At 42.6% G+C, this 27,478-nt stretch overlaps 1 protein-coding gene across 2 annotated transcripts in view; it reads right to left on the bottom strand.

Annotated features, from left to right (window-relative positions):
- The window catches only part of LOC109870608 (glutamate receptor ionotropic, delta-1-like), a 411,408-nt gene that overhangs the window by 195,057 nt on the left and 188,873 nt on the right, over nucleotides 1–27,478 (bottom strand). For both annotated transcript variants that reach the window (XM_031805099.1, XM_020461182.2), the window contains exon 3: nucleotides 12,869–13,153. In XM_031805099.1, coding sequence (XP_031660959.1) covers nucleotides 12,869–13,153 — 285 coding nt within the window. The remainder of the gene's footprint in view (nucleotides 1–12,868; nucleotides 13,154–27,478) is intronic.

Here is a 27,478-nt window from a genome sequence, read left to right as displayed (position 1 = left end):
ACAGACAGACAGACAGACAGACAGACAGACAGACAGACAGACAGACAGACAGACAGACAGACAGACAACTTCAGTGCTGAGACTTTTTCTCTGTCTAGGTTGTTGTAATAAAAAAAAATCCGGATTGGACAACCCTTCGATAAATGCATTTTCACCATGTCTTGGTAAGAGCATCTCAGAAGAACGCACGAGACGGTGACTCCTTTCAAATGACTTCTTCCCTCCCACTGTTTCACTCAGAGCTGAAGAGAAGCCGTCGAAGGAGGAGGAGGCGGAGGGGGACAAAATGACTTCAGCTTCAAAGTAGAGTAGAGAGCCAAAAGCAATTGCGCATCTAAGACCAGGCTAATGCCCTGGCCCCTACCAACAAGCACATGGAGGAGCTCAGCGTAATCTGCCTGGGTCAAAGAGGAAGCTACAATAGGCCTACACCCTCATTCTCCCCCAAGAGCATTGGGATCCCATTTAAATATCTTGGCTGAAAACACACCTCGCTGTCACAGGCAAATGGCTAGATCCCCAGGAGCTATGGGAGCGAGGAGAGAAGTGTCATTTATCACGGCGGCTGCTGGTGCCTCCCGCCTTCCCTCCATCGGCGTCCCTGACTGAGGAGAGGCGAGGCGTGGGGGAAGAGACTGAAGGGTCTTAGGCTGCTGTCAAACCCTGCTCTATTAGCAGCAAAGGCAGAGTTATGCAGAGTGATTACCCAAAGGGCAAGGGTTTCGGTATGATGTGTTGAGATATATCCGTTATCCGTTTTTTTTCCTCATAAAAGTACAATAAAATGTTTTTATGGATTTGAGCCTGCATATTATGTTATTGTGACAGCTACAGTGTAATGCATCACATTACTTTACATCAGACGCAGTATGAATAGTCTCCATAACGCTTCATCTGGGCCATATTTCTTGGCCATGTGGGATGAGTCACAACAGGACAGGCATTGTAAGGGAACTACCCAACTCAGCTCTCATAGAGGAGAAGAAAATGGCAAAACACAAAAACAGTTAATAAAGACAAATGTCAAAGTGTGTTCAGTTTAATCTACCATGTCCAGTCAGAAAAGCCTTCATGTCGTATCAGATCATATTATATGACACCTTTGAGAGAGAGAGAGAGAGAGAGAGAGAGAGAGAGAGAGAGAACAAGAGAACTTCAGTGCTAAGACTTTTTCTCAGTCTAGGTTGTTGTAGTAAATCAAATGTAATCTTTATTTAACTAGGCAAGTCACTTAAGAGCAAATAATGATTTACAATGACGGCCTACCCCGGCCAAACCCTGTAATTGGGAGGGTAATGGGAGACTTCAGTATGGATGGACTTAGAGGACTCAAGTTCGTGTTAAGAACAAATTAAAGTGAGATGACTTGTGATCTCGCCCCCCCCCCCTTTCTCTCTCTCCCCCTCTCTCCAATTACCTCATGTCTTTCTCCCCCTCTCTCTACCTCCCCTGACATGTCTCTCTCTTCCTCCCCATATCTCCATCTCTAACCTACTCTCATAGCACTCCCATCGCCCTCACAACCCCCCAGTCTCCTAGACCATCCACGTCACATGGTGAGGGCCCAAGGTGAGTGTGCTGGGTGGAGTTTAAGAAGGAGACAGAGTCATTAACACACACAGCCTCTCACCGAGTCCCTATTCCCGCTACCACCTCTTCCCCTTAGTGAAGATCCCTGGCCAATTAGGGACTATAGTGAGAGGCAACATCAAAGCATTGGCGATAAGAATGAAAATAGAAGGGCCCAAACATTGGAGCTGCTGCAGGTGTCCAGACAATATCACTTGCAGGCCCCGCTGAATGCTTAATCAGCGACAACAAATTGCTGCTGCGAATCTGACGACCATGAAGGCTCCTCTCAACGACCATCCCCTAAGAATTCATCATCAGCTCGACGTGTGTGAAGTCCGACCGCTGATGAGAAGCTACACTCTGAAATACAGTGTCGAAGCGGTCATCACGATTGCCTCAAAGTTAAAGATGGTCAAAGAAAAGGGTCTTAGTACTTTGGGTGAAATTGGCAGAAGGAAGTCGCCATTGACTCTCCTAACACAGATTTGTGTTTTTAAGCATAGAATGCACATAGAATGCACAATAGAATGCACTCTGTGGGCTAGTGTATGTCTACTTAAAGTAACGGGAGGTTTTTACTGTGCCTCACAAAGAATACAATAGCGGTACATTTAACATCAAGACTCAGTCATTCTGAGACAGGAATATAATTACCAGGCTGGCATTCTCTGTTGGCTCACTGTGACTGTGAATCTGGCAATGGCTTAGTGTAAATGATAATACAGCCATAAATATGTATAAGCCGTCATAAGATTTTTAAGTGGATTCTCAAAATAACTGAATTCCTATTAAGAATTGAACATGATGAGGAGTGAGCGCTGTCACTGGATATGGATTCCAATTGAGAGCCATACATTCAATCACATGTAAATTAAGCCAGAATTACTGACACTTTTCATAAACGTCTGGCAGTAAAATGTACATCCAGTCTGGCTGGCTTAAATCAGAGTGAGCTCACTCAGGCAGCTCTGGTATACGTGTGAAATATGGAGCGGCATTAAATTAAATGATTCACACACGCACGGCCCTACACTACAAACAAACAAAAAAACAGCCGCCAAAGGAACATCTGTACTGTGGCACCTGACAATTGATGATAATTCACCTCCATTCGGGCACACCCTATCCTCTCCTCCGCTCCCCCAACGGTTCACACCATTCTCAGAGTGAATTCCCAATGATATACATTTACGTCATCTTCGAATGATTCAAATGTTAACCATGCTAACGAGGGCAGCACTTCCTGTGCTCCCACATAGGCGTCAACTAGTCTGCCTTCCAGAGGAGAGGATAGGAAAGGAGAAGGGCTGGCGGGCTGCTTTGTAGCTGGGTGCTGCTGGAGGATCAGCCTGGACCTGTGATGTGAGGTGACTTCTGTTGGCCTCTCCTGGAGCAAGCTGCCTCAGAGCATCAAGCATCTCTGGGAATTATCACTCAGCATTATATACAGAAATGTATATTCAGAAAGTATTCACGTCCCATTACTTTTTGCACATTTTGTTGTGTTACAGTCAATTGTAAATGGATTCAATTGGGATTTTGTGTCACTGGCCTACACACAATACCTCATCATGTCAACGTGGAATGAGGTTTTAATTAAAAAATGTATATATTAATACAAAAAATGTCCAGGCTTTTGCCATAGCTGGCAAAGGGCTCGTCTCTGGACCACTCAAGCTTTAGACTGCATTCTGCTAAGGCACTTGTCTCTCTCTACATTGGACAGCTACATTGGTGACTAGGGTGGAATCCTTCTGATACGTCTACGCCGGATAGTTCTACAGTCTCCATCAGAGGTCCAGGCTTTTGGCACATAGACGGTAAAGTTCTCCTCTCTGGACTGCAACATTGTAGGATTGTGCCTTCCGCGGCACATGATATACACTACATGACTAAAATGCTCATCTCATTCCAAAACCATGGGCATTAACATGGCGTTGATCAACCCCTTTGCGTCTATAACTGCCTCCACTCTTCTGGGAAGGCTTTTGGACAGAATAATTTTTACACGCTATGCGCTTCAGCACTCGGCGGTCCCGTTCTTGTGAGTTTATGTGGCCTACCACTTCAAGGAGCCGTTGTTGCTCCTAGATGTTTCCACTTCACTATAACAGCACTTACAGTTGACCGGGGCAGCTCTAGTAGGGCAGACATTTGATGAACCTACTTGTTGGAAAAGTGGCATCGTATAACGGAGTCACAGAGCTCCGTCAATGTTTGTCTATGGAGATTGCATGGCTGTGTGCTCGCTTTTATACACCTGTCAACAATGAGTGTGACTGAAATAGCCGAATCCACTAATTTGAAGGCGTGTCCACATGCTTTTGTATACAGTGGGGCAAAAAAGTATTTAGTCAGCCACCAATTGTGCAAGTTCTCCCACTTAAAAAGATGAGAGAGGCCTGTAATTTAAATCATAGGTACACTTCAACTATGACAGACAAAATGAGAGAAAAAATCCAGAAAACCACATTGTAGGATTTTTAATGAATTTATTTGCAAATGATGGTGGAAAATAAGTACTTGGTCAATAACAAAAGTTTATCTCAATACTTTGTTATATACCCTTTGTTGGCAATGACAGAGGTCAAACGTTTTCTGTAAGTCTTCACAAAGTTTTAACACACTGTTGCTGGTATTTTGGCCCATTCCTCCATGCAGATCTCCTCTAGAGCAGTGATGTTTTGGGGCTGTTGCTGGGCAACACGGACTTTCAACTCCCTCCAAAGATTTTCTATGGGGTTGAGATCTGGAGACTGGCTAGGCCACTCCAGGACCTTGAAATGCTTCTTACAAAGCCACTCCTTCATTGCCCGGGCAGTGTGTTTGGGATCATTGTCATGCTGAAAGACCCAGCCACGTTTCATCTTCAATGCCCTTGCTGATGGAAGGAGGTTTTCACTCAAAATCTCACGATACATGACTCCATTCATTCTTTCCTTTACACTGATCAGTCGTCCTGGTCCCTTTGCAGAAAAACAGCCCCAAAGCATGATGTTTCCACCCCCATGCTTCACAGTAGGTATGGTGTTCTTTGGATGCAACTCAGCATTCTTTGTCCTCTTTTTTTACCAAAAAGTTATATTTTGGTTTCATCTGACCATATGACATTCTCCCAATCTTCTTCTGGATCATCCAAATGCTCTCTAGCAAACTTCAGACGGGCCTGGACATGTACTGGCCTAAGTAGGGGGACACGTCTGGCACTGCAGGACTTGAGTCCCTGGCGGCGTAGTGTGTTACTGATGGTAGGCTTTGTTACTTTGGTCCCAGCTCTCTGCAGGTCATTCACTAGGTCCTCCCGTGTGGTTCTGGGATTTTTGCTCACCGTTCTTGTGATCATTTTGACCCCACGGGGTGAGATCTTGCGTGGAGCCCCAGATGGACGGAGATTATCAGTGGTCTTGTATGTCTTCCATTTCCTAATAATTGCTCCCACAGTTGATTTCTTCAAACCAAGCTGCTTACCTATTGCAGATTCAGTCTTCCCAGCCTGGTGCAGGTCTACAATTTTGTTTCTGGTGTCCTTTGACAGCTCTTTGGTCTTGGCCATAGTGGAGTTTGGAGTGTGACTGTTTGAGGTTGTGGACAGGTGTCTTTTATACTGATAACAAGTTCAAACAGGTGCCATTAATACAGGTAACGAGTGGAGGACAGAGGAGCCTCTTATTAAAGAAGAAGTTACAGGTCTGTGAGAGCCAGAAATCTTGCTTGTTTGTAGGTGACCAAATACTTATTTTCCACCATCATTTGCAAATAAATTCATAAAAAATCCTACAATGTGATTTTCTTTCCCTCATTTTGTCTGTCATAGTTGAAGTGTACCTATGATGAAAATTACAGGCCTCTCTCATCTTTTTAAGTGGGAGAACTTGCACAATTGGTGGCTGACTAAATATTTTTTTGCCCCACTGTATATTGTGTACATTGATTGGCTGGAATGGAGCGAATGGAAAGGTATCAACAACATCTCTTTTTTTCACTCTATTCCACCAATTCTACTCCATTCCAGCCACTGTTATGAGCCGTCCTCCCCTCAGCAGCCTGTACTGCTATCTACATGCTTTTATTTGGGTTTCTATGCAAAGTATATGATTGAATGTTTCTTAAAGCCTGCAGCTATTTACTTTAAATGAGCCACATAATTCAAAAATGTAGTTTTTTGAGAGATAGCTAATGAAAACATACATGGACTTTTACAGTAGCTGGCTAGGCTAGTCAAACTAACATTAGCTAGCTTTAAATAAATTGGCTAGATAGAAGCAGGCCATTGGCTGCCTTCATCACAAGGAGTATGTACAAGGGTTCTGATTGGTTCCAAGTTTAGCAGTTCGGCAAATTTGAATTAATTGAAGGTGCCAACAAATGTTATAGTCATCATAAAAATGTTTATACAGGAGTATACAAAAAAATCTACTCCTCCCTCGACGGGGGATCAATCAACTTCACGTTTTTAGCTTCGGATCACCACGTAGGTGGTGTTATCAGGATTCATAGGCTAGTAACGCTGCAAGCTAAGATAAACAAGAAAGCAGACGAGCTTAAGGCCACAGTAGGCGTTTATTTAGGCACTAATGCTCTGTAAATATGTATCTCTATCTAGTAAGGGTTTGCCGTGAAATGAGCAATCGCCGAGTTCACTTGTTCGGCTGTAGCAGATAGGATCTGCTAGATGGAGACTAATTAACTGGTAACACTTTGTTACTTGACTTGGGCAGATGGTTGGGGTGACTGGCTTGGGAGTAGATATGTCCTCCTTTTCCTCCACTCCGAAAGCCGAACCATGCACTCCCGGGGGGGGGGGGGGACTGTTTGTATAAATAAATCTGTCTGGGTTCATGTCGTTCCTGCATTCTGCAGGGTGTCTCGATAATATCATCCCTCACTTTGAATGACACAGCGAGGGGTAAGGGAGCGGTAAAAGGTAATAGGAGTTCTAGGAGTGACTCAGCTGATTTCAATCCAGACATCTCCTCTCCTCCTCCTCGTCCATAAATGAAATCACCTCCGCAGGCTGATATTTGTTTATTTATACTGAGGCTGGCAATACTATCAGGACAGTGGGCATTAAGAACTGCTACAGTAATAACCCCCCCCCCCCCCCCCCCCTTGACTTTACGGCCTGTGATTCATAAAGGTACACCACTAAATATAATGAAATTGCTGCGGACCAAACGTCTAGACTGGGAAAATACAGGTAACTGCCAAAATAAAGGAAACACCAAGTTAATAGGGCATTGGGCCACCACAAGCTGCCGGAACAGCTTCAATGCACCTTGGAATAGATTCTACAAATGTCTGGAACTCTATGGGAAAGATACATTTTCCCATGAGTCATTCCATAATGAGGTGTTTTGTAGATGGATGGTAGAAAACGCTGTCTCAGGCGCCACTCCAGAACCTCCCATAAGTGTTCAATTGGGTTGAGATCTGGTGACTGAGACGGCCACGACATATGGTTCACATCGTTTTCATGCTCATTAAACCATTCAGTGGCCACTCATGCCCTGTGGATGGGGGCATGGCCATGTTAGCCAAAATAGTTCAATATACTATGCATCCCTCACTTACTCGTATTTCCGTTATTTGGGCAGCTACCTGTACATGCATAAGCAAAATTAGGAAGCCGAGAAATAAATGAATAATTTCAGCTAGAGTGCTAATAGGGAAAGTATTAGCACATCAGGTCAGGCACATGGGGTGTTGAACTGGTGCTGAACTTCAAATGCCCTGCATTCAACTCTGATAGTGATTATGAAAATCTTATGTGGTGAACCCTGAACCCGTGTATCCACTCAACCAGTTTACCCCGACCCCTATAAATGACCTATCACCAACATAAGAATACACTGAGGGTACAAAACATTAGGAACATGTTGAGTTGCACACACCCGTTTGCCCTTTGAACCGCCTCAAAAGTGTTCCAGAGGGATGGTGGCCCACGTTGACTCCAATGCTTCCCACAGTTGTGTCAAGTCGTCTGGATGTCCTGTGGACCATTCTTGAGGAAACTGGAAACTATTTCCAGGTGGGTGTGAAAAACACAGCAACGTTGAAGTTCTTGACACTTTCAAGCCGGTGCGCCTGGCACTTACTGTAGTAGCTTTTGCACTCAGAGCAGCTTCAATTTGTCGGGGAACGGACTCGGCAAGGTGGTGAAAGCCTCTACAGGGATGCCGTCCCATATTGACCCCCAATGCTTCCCACAGTTGTGTCAAGTTGGCTGGATGTCTTTTAGGTGCTGGACCATTCTTGATACACACGGGGAAACTGTTGAGCGTGAAAAACCCAGCAGTAGTGTATTTCTTGACACAACCCGATGCGCCTGGCAACTTCAGCCCTACCTTGTTCAATGGCACTTGCATTTTTTTCTTGCCCATTCACCTTCTGAATGGCACACACACAATCCATGTCTCAATTGTCTCAAGGCGTAAAAAATTATAATCCTTGTTTAACCTGTCTCCTCCCCTTCATCTAAACTGATTGAAGTGGATTTAACACGTGACATCAATAAGGCGTCATCACTTTCACCTGGATTCACCTGGTCAGTCTATGTCTTGGAAAGAGCAGGTGTCCTTAATGTGTTGTACACTCAGCGCATAGATATATTACAGCATGTCAGCTCCAGACAGCAGTGTAAACCATCAGGCGGAAATGAAGGCAGAAACCCATGTACAGCATTGCGAGGTCACAACCCCGTGAGTCAACACACATCATCCAGCCCTCATTGCTTTTCACCTCACTCTCCCTTCTTTTTTTTTCTCTGTTTTCACAAAGTCAGGAGGCTTTCGTTCAGGTGCCTCTTATTCCGTGCTGATGAAAACAGGAAGTCCCAGCATGAGTATGGAACCTGGTCGAAAGCAGTGCACCATATAAGGGACAGGGTGACAATCCAGTCCCTGGTTGCAGCCAGCCTTAACCCAGCCCGCCTGTGTGTGATTGGGAGTCCATATTTGATGTGGCCCTAGCTGCTGTGTCATGCTCGGTGGAACATTCGACGGAGCCGCAGCGTGAGCCAAAGCACTGTGTGAAGGACGGAGCAGATCAATGCAACGGGTAAATCAATTCAATGAACTGTAGCGGGGGTGTGTTTTCTCCCTTCTCTCCACATTTCTTCATTCTATAGAGACCCGCTGTCTAAATCCTGAGTCCCAACGCCCTCCCACAGGATAATGACATAGTCCAGCCAATCGAGTGGGGCTCGATTATTAAAGCTGCAATATGTCACTTTTTGGGAGACCCGACCAAATTCACATACAAACGCGTGTTATAGATCTGTCATTCTAATGGCAAAGCAAGTCCAAGAAGCGGTAGATCTGTTCTATGTGCGCTATTTCTTGGCTTCGCATTCTTAAGTTTAGTTTTTTGTATCTTTTATTTTCGGTTTTGTACACCAGCTTCATACACCTGAAAATACAATATTTTGGGTTATGGAAAATATATTTCACAGTGGTTAAGATGGTACAATGATTCTCCGCGATTTCTGCATAGTGCACCTTTAATGAATGAATGTATTTATTCATTCATTACTCACTCTGTTATTTTTTACAAGACTGACCCCGTGTTCAAAGCAGTGCTACGTAGCAAGTGGCGTGCATGGTATAACCAAAAGGACTGCTTTCACAATCCGCAATGATGGTAACTAGATTGGCTGACGCGACCCGGGAAAAGTCAGGAGGACTTCGAGTTAGGTGTTAGCCAGATACATGGAGAACGCAGAGCAGTAAACATTGTCTCGGCAGTTTTTTCTAACCATATGCCAGGCAAAAACTGTCTACTCCACACTGTTCATGGGACTGTTTAAATAAAAAATAAAAAAAGCTATTTCTGCATTTCAAGCAGCATCACTGCACACATTTCTATAACAGGTAGAGGGATTTGCCCTTTTGTCCTTTTGTCAGCAAGCAAGAAGAGGGAATTGTCTGTGCTTTATGGAGCGAAGCAGGATTTCCATGAGGAAGTAACAGAGAAAAAGAATGAGAGAGAGAGAAAGTGAGAGAGTGCGACAGCAAAATAAACAGAGAGAGAGAAGAGAGAGAGACACAGACGTAAAGTGAATTACAAGAGAGAGAGAGGATGCAAGACAGAGAGAATTAAAAAATGAAAGGGAGAATGAGAATGGAGGTTAAGAGAGGACAGGGGAGGCAGTGTGGAGAAGGGGGAGATGGGATGGAAGCCGCAATGCAATCCAAGGACTCTCCTTAATCATCATCATTCAGCTGTCAGGCCTGGGCCAGGCTGGAGCCAGGCCTGGACACCCAAACCCAGACCCCATCTGCTCCTAATAAACTTAAACAAAGGCCTTAATTTGAATAAATGTGCCTTTTTCTCCTCCCCTCACTTTTTAATGCCTTTGCTCATCAAAGGGAGGGATATTGCTGAGGTTGGGTTTGGGGGGATGGAGTTGTGGGGGAGGAAAAAGCTGGCTTGTATATGCCTGTTTATAATCCAACTCATTTGGTGAGTCAGATGGTTCGGTGACAATCATTTTTTGTGCTCTGTTATGACCTTCGATTGTAAAGTGTAGTGTTGCGCGACCCTCTTTTGTAACGTCCACATGCATGTTTGTTACCTTGAGAACAGGAAGACATTATGCGTCCTCGACGGCCTCTAAAACTCTTTGAAACACTAGAAGAATATCATAATAGAATATAATAGAACTGTATACAGGTTTGAGGTCAGGCGGTGTCAGAGGAAGCCCCAATTTTTTGTTCAAAAGGCTCCAGCCACCCAAGACTTAGGCTGTTCTCTCTGCTACCGCACAGCAATTGGTACCAGTGCACCAAGTTCTGAAAACAACAGGACCCTGAACAGCTTCAATCCCCGAGCCATAAGACTGCTGAACAAGACTGCTAAATAGCTAATCAAATATCTACACGGACTACCTGCATTGACCCTTTTTTTGTTGCACTAACTCTCTTGCACTGACTCTATTCACACACACTGGACTCTACCCACACAGTCACGTACTTACACGGACACTCCAACACACACACACCCACGCGCTACATATGTTCACACACGCGTAACATGTGCACACATGCATGCTGGCGCCACACAGACTTTCACACTCACCACATATGCTGCTGCTGCTACTGTCTATTATCCATCCTGTTGCCTAGTCACTTTACCCCTACCTAAAGGGAGCTCCAAAAGTAACGGGACACGACACCTTCTTTTTAACTATACAATGACTATGAGGTTAACGTGCAGACTGTCAGCTTTAATTTGAGACATGCTAACCTCTCACGATTACAATAACAGGGGAAGTTAGCATTTTTTTGGGGGGGGGTAATGATTTGCATGCCTCTGTAAGATTCATTCAGGATTATCCGTAATCATGGTAGCGTCCACGTTAATGTAGGAGTGTTTAGAAACATATTTCATTCTTATTTACAATCAAAGTGACTAAAAATGACTATACATTATTTACCATTCATTTCTATTGGGCACAAAATAATCTGAATCAGAATGAAAACAAACTGCAAACACATCCAACAAGTTTGTAGTCACAAGCTTGATGTGTTCGTTATCTGCTGGGAATATGGGACCAAATACTAAACTTTTGGCTACTTTAATACACATAAGTGAATTTGTCCAAATACTTTTGGTCCCCTAAAACAGTCCCCTAAGTCGTACTCCTGCACATTGACTCGGTATTGGTACTCCCTGTATATAGCCATGTTATTTTTACTCATTATTGTTATTCGTTAATTCACTGTGTGTTCATTTCTTGTCACTATTTAAACTTTTGATTAAATGTTTTATCTTTAACTCTGCATCGTTGGAAAAGGAACCATAAGTAAGCGTTTCACTGACAAATACAATTTGATTTGATTTGATTCATTGGCCAAAACTACGTGGGGATGATGCAACAATCGGTGTACAGAACTCCATAGGAATTGAAGTCATATGAAGATGCTGTGGGGAAAATATTGAAGGATTCACATTAAACCAATCCTCTACAGACTAACACATTATATTCACTAGCTATCTTAATTGCCGTAGAAGTAAATTGACATCACTTGCTTCCTTAAAAGTCCAATTATAGGACGCAACACAAGCTAATATGGTGAAACAAACAGGTTTATGAAAGCAATTAAAAACCATTCATATTAAAATGCCACATTTACTAAGAGAACAAATGAAGAAGCGCAAAACATGAAGATATAACAGCCGTTTCTAATCTCTTCCTCATGTGGATAGAGTGCCGTATCAGCTTGCTCGTGGTTTTGATCAACAACAGAATAGCAGCCGGAAACATTAATATCTTACCCCTAATATGGCCTATGCCACCCACACATGCACTGCAATCTGCTACTCTCTTCTGAGAATCCAAATCCCATGGTGAAGAACTGAAAGTCCCTCATAGGCTGTGTTTAGACAGGCAGCCCAATTCTGATATATTTTTTCACTATTTGGTCTTTTGACCAATCAGATCAGCTCTGGGAAAGATCTGTCAAAAGATCAGTTAGTAGAAATAAATATCAAAATTGGGCTGCCTGTGTGAACATGCCGGTAAGCAGTCATCCGACAATAATGAAATAACCTGGGTAATACTGATAAAGACCCTGGTTCAAGGGCATCACTGAAGCAAACCAAACATAGACAGGTTGAACTTCTCTGGTGCCTCTCTCTACATTCAATAATGTAGACACATCGGCCTATAACGGAACAATATCAAATAGGGAATAGTATTCCAATCTAAAAAGCATTGAGCTGCAAGGAACATGCTGTAAAATCATGGATCCAATCATGGAGCTGCTGTACAGTACATTCCATCATACATTTACATTTGTAATTTAGCAGACGCTCTTATCCAGAGCGACTTACAGCTAGCGCATTCATCTTAAGATAGCTAGGTGGGACAACACATATCACAGTCATAGTAAGTACATGTTCCTGAATAAAGTAGCAATCAGCAAAGTCAGAGCTAGTAAGGGGGGGGGGGAGTAAAGTGTGAGTGTGAGTTCTCAAGTGGGTTTGCGCTACTATTTGACTCATTTGATCCTGATTAACACCATTCAATAAGTCTCAGGAACAGGTGGTTCGTTGATGAGTAAGACAGCCTCTCTCCCTCTTCTCACAGCAAGATTCCCATGTGACCGTGAGTAAGCTCCATTTACTCCATCTGATCGCTCAACCCTGAGGGGCTCCATTGATTGGAGCACCTGTGTTGCCGGAACCACCCCACCCTTCACCCCTCGCCCCCATACCCCTCGTCATCAACCTCCTTCCAACATGCTCCAGAATCCTTTTTTAAGCTCTGGCTCTGAGGCGAGTACTCCACACTTACCATACTCATTGTCATAAAAGACAATGAACTTCTGCCAGCGCAGCTCGCCGACCAGCGTGAGCATGACTTCGTTGAGGCGGACGGGTGGGCGCGCCGCCAAGGTGTAGCGCTGGCCATCAGGACTGGGGTTGAGCTGGCAGGCGGTGCGTGGCGAGCCCTCGCCGCTCCGCTGGACGTACAGGTGCGGGATGTGCATGGCGTCCGTCAGGGATTGGAGGGCGCTGGCCGATGCACAGCCCGTTGAGGTGACCAGGGCCAGGATGCCCTGGGTCATCAGCTCACAGGCTGGGGTAGGAGGTAGAGAAAGAGAGGTAGAGAGAGAGAGAGAGAGAGAGAGAGAGAGAGAGAGAGAGAGAGAGAGAGAGAGAGAGAGAGAGAGAGGATTAAGTACGGTGAAGTAAGCAGCCCATCAATCTCACTATAAAACACATACTGTACATTGTCATAAGAAGAAAATATAATATTATGAAAATCGAATTTTAGCCTTCTGTGAGTACTAATGCTCACATTACAGCGTTGAATGCATTGCCTTAAGTCAATGTGAGGAAATGATTAAGAATAATGATTAAGAAGAAACGGTTATTGTAAAGAGAGTCACTGAGTCAATTGCTTCATGACTTCCCTTTGCAATCCCTCAGTTTGGATACACAACCACTGCATGCAACAGTGACTCTAGGCTTTGGCAGTTCCACAGTGGGCAGCTGACACAGATTACGCATTGCGTTACAGCAACTATAAAGGGATCTGAGTCTCAATCCCCTATAAGATCTTCTCTCTCTCCTCATGATTAGTATGACATTTTTCCGAATCTTCTCGAATATTTAGCTCACACACACCCTCGCAGGACTTGGCAACCTTGAGCACTGACTGCTCTTCATTTTAGAGGTCCTACAGAGCTAGGGCAAATTATTCCCGGTTGAGGGATTTAAAAAACGAGACACACAGGACACACAGTGATCTTAAGCCCATTCGTTCACTGCACCACGAGTCCGCGACAAAGGAGAAAAGACAGTCTCACACTAACACTCGCCCACTGCAGAGGGCTTATGTTACGTTATCCGCAGCAGCTTAAGTAAGACCTCCAGAGACTAGGGCTGTGTCCCAAATGGCACCATATTCCCTGCATAGTGCACCACTTTCGAACAGAGCCCTATTGGTGCTGGTCAAAAGTAGTGTACTTTACAGGGTACGGGGTGCCATTTGGGATGGAAACCTTGGCTTGGACTGGGTGAATCCACAGAGTATAAGAGCATCGCTTTGGCTTTAAAACAAATACTGCTAATGAGGACGTAATCAAAGAAAGCACAGCACTATTCGCAGCCCTAAAGCATGATGGGATTGATCTGCTTCACTCCCCATGTCTTTCAAAGAAAATCCCCCCTGTTCCTTTCCCCTGCTCCCCTGGTGACAACACATCCCAGGGCAAACACCCGGGAGCCCAGCCCAGGCCCCTTACCTCCACATCAGCCAACATAATGGATCTGCCAACTGGATTTCCTTGATTGTTTTTAAGCTACTCAAACGGTGTCAAATGAAAATGAAATTAAAAGTGCCTCTAAAAACGTCTGGGATCGATACAAGGTTGGGGAGAATAGCGAGCGAAATTGTTTTTAATAAAAAAGAGAGAATGGGGCCAAGATGGGGTGAGGAGGAGGATTCATTGAATGACTTGCTGACACAAGACAAAAGGGATTGCTCATTGTCTGGCTGGCTATTACTCAAGGCCAATTGAGTGTTAAATCGTGTTACACTGAATTAAAAGCTCTGGTTTGTTGGTGGGTCTCCATCAATAGGACCTTTGCTCACTGTCTATATGCCCCCTGATCCCCCTACAGACAGGCTTTTACACACACACACACACACACACACACACACACACACACACACACACACACACACACACACACACACACACACACACACACACACACACACAGTCTTGTACAGCTATCCTTGAGGGGACACACAATTCAGTCCCATTCAAAATCCCATTTTCCCTAACCCTAACCTGTAATCTTACCCTTAGCCTAACCTTAACCTTAACCCTAACTCTAGCTCCTAAACCTAACCCTTAACGTAATTCTAACCTTAACTCTAATCCCCCTAGAAATAGCATTTGACCTTGCGAGGACAAAAAAAAATGTCTCCAGTTTGCTTACTATTCAGGAATAGTTAAACACATCCACACACACACACACGTATTGAGAATTTTTTTGTTGTTTTGGCTCTGTATTCCAGCACTTAGGATTTGATATCGGGTGAACCGTTTAGAAATCACAGCACTTAAGTACATAGTCCCCACATTTTACGGCACCAAAGAATATGGCCAAATTCACTTATTTCTATTAAAGTAGACTGAAGTTTAGCATTTGGTCCCATATTCCAAGCACACAATGACTACATCAAGCTTGTGACTCGTCAAACTTGTTGGATGCATTTGCTGTTTGTTTGGATTGTGTTTCTGATTATTTTGTGCCCAATAGAAATTCATATTAAATAATGTATTATGTCATTTTGGAGTCCATTTCATTGTAAAAAACAACAACTGTTGAATATGTTTCTAAATACGTAATGTGGATGCAACCATGATTACGGTTAGTCGTGAATGAATTGTGAATAATGATGAGTGAGAAAGTTACAGACACACAAATACACTATAGATACAAAAGTATGTGGACACCTCTTCAAATTAGGGGGTTCTGCTATTTCAGCCACACCCGTTACTGACAGGTGTATAAACTCAAGCACACAGCCATGCAATAACCATAGACAAACATTGGCAGTAGAATGGCCTTACTGAAGAGCTTAGTGACTTTGAACATGGCACCATCATAGGATACCACCTTTCCAACAAGTCAGTTTGTCAAATTTCTGCCCTGCTAGGGCACAACAAGTGCTGTTGTTGTGAAGTGGAAACGTCTAGGAGCAACAACAGCTCAACCGCGAAGTGGTAAGCCACACATGCTCATAGCACGGGGCTGAAGAGCGTAGTGCATAAAAATAATCTGTCCTCGGTTGCAACACTCACTACCAAGTTCCATTCTGTCTCTGGAAGCAACGTCAGTACAATAACTGTTTGTCGGGAGCATTATGAAATGGGTTTCCATGGCTGAGCAGCTGCACACAAGCCTAAGATCACCATGCGAGAGAGGTGAAAAGCTTGCCACCAATGGACACTGGAGCAGTGGAAACATGTTCTCTGGAGTGATGAATCATGCTTCACCATCTGGCAGTCCGACACACAAATCCGGGTTTGGCAGATGCCAGGAGAACGCTACCTACCAGAATGGATAGTGCCAACTGTAAAGTTGGGTGGAGGAGAAGTAATGGTCTGGGGCTGTGGCCATTAGTTCCTGGGAAGGGAAATCTTAACGCTACAGCATGCAATGACATTCTAGAGGATTCTGTTATTCCAATTTTGTGGCAACAGTTTGGGGAAGGCCCTTTCCTATTTCAGCATAACATAACAATGCCGACGTGCAAGAGAGGTCCATACAGAAATAGTTTGTCGAGATCGGTGTGGAAGAACTTGACTGGCCTATACAGAGCCCTAACCTCAACTTCCTCGAACACCTTTGAATTGGAACGCCGACCGGTAGCCAGGCCTAATCGCCCAACATCAGTGCCTTACCTCACTAACGTTCTTGTGGCTGAATTGAAGTCCCCGCAGACATGTTCCAACATCTAGTGGAAAGCCTTCCCAGAAGAGTGGAGGCTGTTATTGCAGCAAAGGCGGGACCAACTCCATATTAATGCCCCCAATTTTGGAATGAGATGTTCGACAAGCAGGTGTCCACATACATTTGGTCATGTAGTGTATTATACCTCCAAGACATGCTAACCTCTCACCATTACAATAACAGGAGAGGTTATAATTTTTGTGTGTGGGGGGGGGGGGGGGGGGGAATATGATATTTATGCCTCTATAACTTTCTCCCTCATCATTATTCACGATTCATTCAGGATTATCCGTAATCATGGTAGCCTTGTAGAATTGTTTAGAAACATACTCCATTCTTATTTCCAATAAAAGTGACTCCAAAATGACACAATACATTATTTATCATGAATCTCTACTGGACACTGAAACACAACCAAAACAAACAGCAAATGCATCCAAACAAATTTGTAGAGTCACTAGCGTGATGTAGTAATTGGATGCTATGAATGTGAGACCAAATACTTCACTTTTTACTACTTTAACACACATATAAATGAATTTCTTCCAATACTTTTGGTCCCCTATGTATAAAAAAAGGCTGTGACTTCTAAATTATTTACCTGATATGGAGGAAAATACCCTGAAATTAAAGCTGACAGTTTGCACTTTAGTCTCATAGTCATTGGATTATTTCAAATCCAAAGTGCTAGAGTGCAGAGCTAAAATAACAACAAAATTGTCCCAATACTTTTGGAGCTCACCGTGGTTCAGTAAACACCTCACCTCATGCTCTTGAGGCCCGGGAACAAATTAGTGATTCAGGCTCCAGCACAGCGTCCCATTAGTGAGTAATCCATTTTCTTGAGTCTAGACACAGCCCTCATGTCCTATTGGAGTGTTATAATTGCTAATGAGTTTTTCTCCAAAAAGAGCTAACGTGTGCATCACAACTAATTATCTTTATAAAATACCAATCTGTCATACCACCACCAGTCTCTGTGTGGGCTATGTCCTTCCTCAAACCAAAGGGAACTACAACATGGCTGTTTCTAAGCATTGATTGGCTGAGTCGTACAACTTCTCTATCAAGGTACAAGTACCTTTGATGGAAATGGATTGGATGGTCGGCGGCAAAAATAGTACTCCGCAAAGAAATGTTATGGAGAACGGAGAGAACGGGAGCAGACTTCAGAGGAAAGAGAATCGTCTCGAGGGCTGAGGGCACATATCCCAATGTCATTTTCCATTTTCATCCCCCATGCTCAGGGAAAAGAAATCAGGCCAGGAAATCAACATGATTCACAAGACCAGTTAATGTGAAAACCGGGAAGATCTCATTGGATTCACAGAAGAGGGGAACACCAGACTGCTGTAGATTGAACACATGCTTCACTGGATTATGGTAAGTGGGTTTCATCTGCTCTAAATCAATTGGGTCCCAAAACAGAGTAGAGGGGGAAACGACGTCCCTAAGAAAATGCAACCTGAAATCTCAGGTGTCGGCAATCTTCCCAATTGCTTTTTCAAGAAATAGGATGACCCTGTATTCCAACAATCTAAAGGCTGTATACTGCTCCATGTTCATCAAATGCCCTCACTCCAACTTCAGTGGGCCCCTGTGCCATTACTGTAGGTAGACAATCAGCTTCATCTCATTTCAGTGCCAGTTCACTTTAGATGCGGCACCAATGGGTTTGAAGTTCTAATCTCCAGTGGTTCCCGCGAGCTTACACCGCGGGACTTTGAGGTACACAGCCTCATGGCTTCATTGCTCCAGACCACCATAAGGGTGAGTTAGAACACTCATTATGAATTTGGGTCCCGAAGGTTTTAATTTGACCAATCATATCAAGTGGTTCCAATGACGAATTTGACACGAGCCGCCCGTCGCAGGTGGCCGACAAAACATAACGGTGGAAGCAAATGTAAGTCATTATAACGTCATAACGAGTCAGAGACTGGAATAGAAACACCATACAATTAATTTAACTAATTAAGCAAGTACCAGTCAAAAGTTTGAACACACGCATTCATTCCAGGATTTTTCTTTATTTTTACTATTTTCTACATTGTAGAATAATAGTGAAGACATCACAACTATGAAATAACACATATGGAATCAGTTAAGAACAAATTCTTATTTACAAGGACATCTTACTCATTCCTTCCTGTCAGGAAATTGAACCTTGGTCTCCTGGGATTCACTTTCCCATGTTTACTACAGTATGTTTTGTAGGCTATGTTTACTTGTCAGACTGCACAGTAGCCTAATAAACAAATGCAGGTGGCTTATATCTTCAAAATGCTTTAAGTGCTTTATTAACCAAATGTAAAAGCATATACTGTACAGAATTGTATTTCTTAATCAGCATCTTTATACTTTCGATAATAAAAGAATGATAAAAATACTCTTTCAAAAATGCAGAATTTTGATTTAGTTATGGATCCATATCGAATTACTATGGGAATAAATATCACTGAATTACAGAAATGTTGGAACAAAGTTGTTTAATGAAGGCAAACAAATTGTTACTTACTGGAAAATACTTTTTCAAACACACATGGTGACATTGGACAGCGTCATTATGGCTATTAGCCTGGATATATTTTGGCCTTTATAAATATTCATTTGGCCTTTATTCATTTTACAATCGCTCACTGTCATTTAATTTTTTTACATTTTTATAATCTCCAAAATATCATTATATATAGCCTTCCCATCTATTTCAGCACTGCTTGGTGCTGCTCTGAGACAAGCATAGATAAATGAAAATGTTCATGATACTCTACAGATTTATGTGTTGAGCAAGTGATGTCTGAAAAACAATCAAGTTAGGTTTTTCCAGAAATAAACCATTCTAAATAACGAACTGGCTTCATTTACAAATTAGTGAGAATGTCTTACCCCATGATGAAGAAATGCTTTTTTCTCGCTCAATCTCAAAAATATTGTTACTTTTGAAACAAAGTGATTATTATTGTTGTTATTATTATTATTATTATTAATTCATTTAGAATTATATACAAGTCCCTTAAATATTCTCAGATATTCTCACAGATCCTAATGGAAAATGCCCCTAAGATATTAATTTAGAATCCTCCAATCCTCGAAATGTAATTATTGACGGAGAGTAACGTCATTGAAAAAAACATGTTTAGATTTACTGTAGGCCTACCATAGGCGAAATTAGTATTGGTTACACTACAATTAGGGTGTGGAAATGCGCTGTAGCCTACTCCCGACCATTTTCAATTCCATCCTAATGGAAACCCTGACGGTTTTGCCTTTTGTTTTTCTAGGAGTAGAAACACCATAATATTAATCTAATTGATTAAGCTAAATTTCTTAAAATCAATCCCATGTACTACGTTATTACAAAAAAGGTTTTAAATTCTCTAGTAATGCCAATATGGGAGACTATCAAATGCTTCTCAAAGATGCCCTCTGGTGGTCAAACTAGCACTAACCTGTATTAACGTTTTTTTTTTTTAAATGGCTGGCAATTAGATAATGAGCCATAGAATGCTACAGCAGCCCGTAAGGTGTGCTGCAGTATGATGCAACTTTTAAAGGAGGAACCACTGTACAGCTTAAATGTGTCTGTTTCTGTCTGTCTGTCTCTGTCTGTCTGTGTCCTCCTCCAATTCACTCTCCAATCTTCCTTTGGTTCATTAGTGTGAGAGAGGGAAATGTCACAGGCGGATTGTGTGCGGCATGAGACTCAGCTTTGAAGCGTATTCCACAGACGACACAGGATGGGATGGGAACGTCATTGGTAAGAAGTAATGATCTATTAACGAGTGGAGGAGGCACTAAGACATGCCAGAGGCCCTCATCCATCACCCGTAGACATCTCAGGGACAATGCCATTTTTCACCAGCAAAACAGGAGGAGGCAGTGTTTGGGGGAAATTCAGACTGATGACGTGTGTTCCAGGCTGTGTCCGAAATGGCACCCTATTCCCTATATAGTGAAAAAAGTTTGGCACTGGTGAGAAGTATGCACTATGCAGGGAATAGGGTGCCCATTTGGGACTTGGCCCCAGTTTATCCTCAGAATCCATTTCAGTGATGCCGCAGAAAATGATCTTAATTATTCATATCTGAATAGCTGCAGAAGGTTTGAATTCTCAACAATTTGCCTCTATGTTCTACATTTGCATATATTTTTTTAAATGTGTTGCCTAATTGAAATGATGCAGTAATACTTTTAATCTAGTTTCTCTCTAGACCCTCCATCCAAGTCTCTGAAACCATCTATTCTGTGGATTAGGGTAATGTACCATCAACAGCATTGTCTCTCACAATAATCCCACTCACTTGAACCACATTAAAATATATATATATAATTTAAAAAAATATTGGGTTCAAAGCAGACACTTCATTCATTCACTTTGGAATGTCTGGTTTTAGTTGAAAGATACAACAACAAAACAAATCCTACACTAGACGGCTTTTGAATGCCTCGTGGGACCATCAGAACTGTCCTAGCCCGGTCGTCCAATCTGTTTGTGCCTCTCTGCATTCGTTCATTGGCATGCCAAACATTCAGAATGTGCCTTTGGAAAGAATTCACACCCCAATTAAACCCCCCCCCCCCCCTCATCAATCTACACAAACCATTTCTGTATTGACCTTGCTTTATGTAAGGGGGCACTGTCACGCTGAAACATTGAAGGGACTTCCTTAAACTGCTGCCACAAAGTTGGAAGCACAGAATCGTCTAGAATGTCATGGGATGCTGTAGCGTTAAGATTTTCTTTCACTTGAACTAAATGGCCTAGCCCGAACCATGAAAACCAGCCTCAGACCATTATGCATCCTCCACCAAACTTTACAGTTGGCACTATGCATTCGGGCAGGTAGCGTTCTCTTGTCTGTGGAGATTGCATGGCTGTGTGTTCGAATTTTATACACCTGTCAGCCACAAATTTGATTTGATGTGGCTGATGTAGCTAAATCCACTAATTCGAAGGGGTACTTTTGGCTATGTAGTGTATATGTGCTGTATAACAATGATAGTTGTCTAAAGCATGTACAGAGTAGGACAAGGTTAGAATTTCAGAATTCTCCATACTGTGAAGCGACTTTGAGAACACACAGACAGAGCCAGTCTCTCTAAGGGCATGAGTGTGTGTGTCTTGGAGCAGAGAGGGAGAGAGGGTAAAGGTGGACTCCAGGCCATAGCAGGAGGGCTGTCGGGGGAATAAGAGTATAAGAACTCCCGAGAGAGGCTCAAAGAGTCTACATGCATCCATTATTAGAAGGATTGGGAGGAATATCTCAATCATGTATTGACAAAGGACTATTAATTACCATAATATCAGGGAATTGTTTGATCTATATCATTTGAAGTTTAGATCGTGATTGTTGCTGCATCACCCCTATATCAAAATCAATCCTCTTTGATGAGGGTTAATAAGAAAAAATAATACACTAACACTAATAGATCATTTCTCAAAACAAGACTTCTTTACGTATAGGTCAGGACAATCCATTTCCCATTGAGCAAATCAACGTTGATGGCTGAGCCCTTCTCCACTCTAAGTGGGAATTCAACGCCCTGTTTTTCCCTTTTCCGCGTGGCCACAGCAACGCTTTTTTTTCTTGGTTATTCCTTTGTGCGATTCTGAGCAGCTAGAAGATTAGAGCAGCGTTTTGTTCGAAATGCAACGCTCTGATTACCCCGTTTGTTGACTGCTGTGTTCACATCTCCTTCACGGAACACTTGCCATCCAGGCAGTAAGCAAGGCAGACTATTGTGAGAGTGAATGCCCATTTGAATACAATTTGAATAGCAATCTGCTCACAATCATACTATACGAGAGATGAAACAATACTTGGGAGTCATGGGCACAGAAGACAACTCAAAAGTTTTACGAAGCAGTAAACACCTGCACGTCTAAATCAAAGCGACTCAGGAAACATAATGCTAAGCCAAGGGCACCAGCTGATTTGAAAGCACAAAAGCTCCACTGATCTGAATGAAAGGGGGCTCTTTCTCTCCTTATTCAGATGCTGCATTGTGAAGAACTGAACATAGCCAGATCACAAAGCAGATACTAATGAGTTGGATGATATCAGAGTCCCCATCAATATACCTAATTACAGACAATCATTTATGACAAAGAGGGGATCAACCACGGGCATAGTCGGGGTCGCCTGGCCTTGGTGTCGTTCACTGTCTTTGTTAAGAGCTGATCACAAAACAGTTGGTAGAGTCCAGTAGAGTGACACTCAGTGGTCTGCTTCACTCGTTCATGTTTGATGTATACTGAACAAAAATATAAACTCAACATTGAACAATTTCAATGTTTTTATTGAGTTAAAGTTCATACAAGGAAATCAGTCAGTTGAAATGAATGCATTAGGCCCTAATCTATGGATGTCACATGACTAGGCATAGGCCCACTCAGTTGGGAGCCAGGCCCACCCACTGGGGAGTCAGGCCCAGCCGATCAGAATGACTTTTCCCCCCACAAAAGGGCTTTATAGCAGACAGAAATAGACAGTTTCATCAGCTGTCCAGGTAGATGGACAGCTACTTTTACGCTGCTGCTACTCTTTACGCTGCTGCTACTCACTTTAACTATACATTCATGTACATACTACCTCAATTAGCCCGACTAACCAGTGCCCCCGCACATTGGCTAACCGTGCTATCTGCATTGTGTCCCACCACCCGCCAACCCCTCTTTTTACGTTTCTGCTACTCTCTATTCATCATATTTGCATAGTCACTTTAACGATACCTACATGTACATACTACCTCAATCAGCCCGACTAAACGGTACCTGTATATAGCCTCGCTACTGTTATAGGCTCGCTACTATATATAGCCTGGCTACTGTTATTTTTCACTGTCATTTTACTGTTGTTTTTGAACCTATTGTTCACCTAATACATTTTATTAGATTAAAAAAAAAATGGCACTGTTGGTTAGAGCCTGTAAGTAAACATTTCACTTGTTGTATTCGGCGCACGTGACAAATAAACTTTGATTTGATTTGGATAGTCTCAGACGATCACGCAGACGAAGAAGCCGGATGTGGAGGTCCTGGGATCACTAAGAGGAACGGAAACAAACGTGTGCACAAAATTTGCTAGAAATGTTTTTGTGCGTATCCAACACTTCTGGCATCTTTTATTTCAGCTCATGAAACGTGGGAGCAGCACGTGACATGTTGCGTTTACATTTCTGTCACGTTTATAATAACAACGTGCATCTTTGAAATGGTGGTTAATTAATGAGAGAGAAAAAGTGGTGCACATACAGTGAGATCCTGATGGAGGAGGCATTGAATGACAAAATCCGTTGGGTTACTATCGTAAGCATGAGTTCCAAGAGTGGCTGACTATCGCCTACGGATCCTCAGTTCCACAGTTCCCCTGTATAAGTACGGAAGGTGGCAACCTACCGGAGTTAAATGTGAGGTGACAGTGATAATAGAAAACACATTGCGCCAATCACTCAACAATGGTGTGTGTGATTAGAGTATTAAGTAACACTTTACTGTAGATGCCCTTATGCATGCATTTACAAACATCTAACACATTATACACTTGGCGGTATATGAGACCGTATACCATGGCTATGACAAAACGTTTATTTTTACTGCTCCGATTACTTTAGTAACCTCGGGGCGTTGTGGTATATGGCCAATATACCACAGCTAATGGCTGTATCCAGGCACTCCGATATGCGTCGTGGTATATCGGCTATATACCACAACCCCCTCGTGCCTCATTGCTGAATTAGAACATTTGTTATAAGCTGCCATCAGTAGTTTTTAAATAGTATGGCATAAGATGTTGTAAAACTAGTTATAATGGGTGTTATAGATGACCGTTCATCCGGTTGTCATATGCTCTAATGTCAACTGCTATTGCACAGTCTGCATGACAACACACGTCATATGTTATTACATACCACTAAAGGTCACGAAAGCGTTACATCATTTACTCAACTCTGTGTCACATTAAATTGAATGGGATGATGGTTGTCATAACCTTGTCATACGGCATTATAGAGTGCACAGACACCTTAAGCAAAGTTACATTATTTGAGGCGTTATAAAACAGTTATGAATGCGCTGGGTACCACAGGATGAGTTGAGAGTATCCCAAAACCATTCAGGATCTCCAAGAATCAAATGTGAGAAGATACAGTGCCCTACAGAACGTATTCACACCCCTGGACTTTTCCCCCCCAAAAATTGTGTTTCAGCCTTCATTTAAAATTGATTAAATTTATTTTTGTCGTCACTGGCCTACACACAATACCACATAATATCAATTTGTACAAATGAATTCAAAATGAAAAGCTGAAATGTCTCGAGTCAGGTAAGTATTCAACACCTTTGTTACCTAAATAAGTACAGGAGTAAAGATGTGCTTAACAAGCCACATAATAAGTTGCATGGACACACTCTGTGTGCAATAATAGTGTTTAACATATTTTTGAATGACTACCTCATCTCTGTACCCCACACATGCAATTATATGTAAGTTCCCTCAGTCGAGCAGTGAATTTCAAACACAGATTCAACCACAAAGACCAGGGAGATTGTCCAATGCCTCACAAAAAGGCCACCTATTGGTAGATGGGTAAAAAAAAATAAAAATCAACTACATTGATTGAACATGCCTTTGAGCATGATGAAGTTATTCATTACACTTTGGATGGTGTATCAACACACCCAGTCACTACAAATATACAGGCGTCCTTCCTAACTTAGTTGCCAGAGAGGAAGGAAACCACTCAAGGATTTCACCATGAGGCAAAAGGTGACTGTAAAACAGTTACAGAGTTTAATGGATGTGATAGGAGAAAACTGAGGATGGATCAAGAACATTGTAGTTACTCCAAAATACTAACTTAATTGACAGAGTGAAAAGAAGAAAGCCTGTAGAGAATAAAAAATATTCCAAAACATGCATGCAGATGAATCCCTTTAATTTATGGTTTCGGGTTAGGCATTAATAATAGGCAATGTAATAATGTGACACAAAGTTTGGTCAATGATATAACACCCTGTTATAACATCTGGTATGGAGACACGTATGTAGCATGTAATAACATATGACGTAAGTTGTCATGCAGAAAGTACAATAGTCGTTGTCACTAGAGCATATGACAACATTATAACATCCATGATAAAACGTTTCATAATATCTTATGCCGTTCTCATAACTATTTAAAACCCACTTATGACAGCTTATGACACAGGTTGTAATGTGTTATATAGCTGTTATAAAGGCTTAATGAATGCACGACTAAGGACACCTACAGTAAAGTGCTCACGAGTATTATATAAAACACTTAACGAGTGCATGTGTAAAATGTGAAGTATGAGAGTCAGAAAGGCTGTTTAAAACACCCGCCCACCTCTTTACAGCTTGCATTTCTAAAGTAATCAGCCCAAAATACATTTATCGTCTGCCTTTGTAATTGGCGAGGACTTTCAAAAGAATGTTTAATTCTGTTTTTCCTATTAGAAATACCGGGAATACACTTCGCCAGTCAATTTTTGCCACCAACACTTTAGGAGAAGTGTGGCATGAAAGAGTGGTGATGCCTTGAAGTGATGTCAAACTTAAAGAAAACATCAAGGCCGTAGAGATGAAAGCTGAGAGCTAAAAATGAACAAACATCACAGACAGGAGGGAAGAGGACAGCTCACAGGGTAAATATAGACACAGGTCGTCTCCGAGACGTCACCCAGAGGCCCGTGCTAGCGTTGTGCACGTCTCAAAATACTAATGTCATCAGAAGTACAGTTTTAGATCCCATAGGATTTGATCGAGATCTTCAGAATCACACCCGCCTTCCTTTTCCTATCTCTGCCTATTTATCTTTACTGGTACTAACAGTAGTGTCTGAAACGGACATGAATAGTGTAGACCTGGCTCTCCATCTGTCTCGGAGGACCTGTCCTAACTTTCACAGTACGATGTCGAGCGAAAGCTCAGGGCACTCCCTTTCAAAGTCTGCCTGACCAGATAAGAGGAGCCCAGGTCAGAGGACACCTTGGGGACAAAGCCTCTCACGTCAGCAACAAGACAAAAAAAAAACACTGCCCTTTACTGCAGATGAGAGAACACCTACCGAGTCTAGAGAGACACCCACATGTACGTATGCTTACGTATGCCTGTGCTCGCACAAAATAGCCTTTTTCTATTTTATCTACTGTTCCTTAGAGAGCGGAGCCTGGGGCATTATCTTTGTGTCTTGGTGGGTGTTATTTTCCTCTCTCCATGTGTCTATTTTGAAAGTTACTGAGTTATCCACACATATGCCAGCTGAGCTTGTTACTCCAGAAGTCAAAATGCCTCTCTGTTGGCCGTTGCTTCCACCCTGGAGTCCAGAGATGAGAGAGAAATTCCCTTTCAACCGATTAGAGCGCCAGGCTAGACTACGGGACAAATGACCTCAGCAGCATTTGGCAGACATACATGTATCCCTATCACCATAGAATGTCAGCATCCCCTGTTTAAATTGGTCAAATGTGTTGGAGCCTGATAAAGCTGATTGGTTCCCATAATAGACCCTCATGGGCTGTGCGCAGCATGTGAACCAATTTAGGTTGGCCGAAATGTAGCAGGATATACACATATGGATATACCCAGAAGGTTCCGCAAATCAATTTATATTTAATATCTTAGGACAGCAATTTAAATTACAACATCCATGAAAGCTTTAAATTGCATAACATGGTTGAGGTCTTAGGCGATGGATATACTGTAGATGTGTCTGCTGGAAATTGAATTCTGACTGTAATAGTTATTGTTATTGTTATAATATGACATTTGTCATGGAAAGAGGCAACACTGACCTTTTGAGAAGGAAGGCAAAGAGATAAACAGTTGAATTGGTGGAGTTAGCCTGGCGGTAAGGCCAGTAACCGAAAGGTTGCTGGTTTGAATCCCCAAGCAAACTAGGCAAAAAA

Source organism: Oncorhynchus kisutch, linkage group LG25 (assembly GCF_002021735.2).
Source record: "Oncorhynchus kisutch isolate 150728-3 linkage group LG25, Okis_V2, whole genome shotgun sequence".
Classification (NCBI taxonomy): domain Eukaryota; kingdom Metazoa; phylum Chordata; class Actinopteri; order Salmoniformes; family Salmonidae; genus Oncorhynchus; species Oncorhynchus kisutch.
This window is presented reverse-complemented; position numbering and strand designations above follow the sequence as displayed.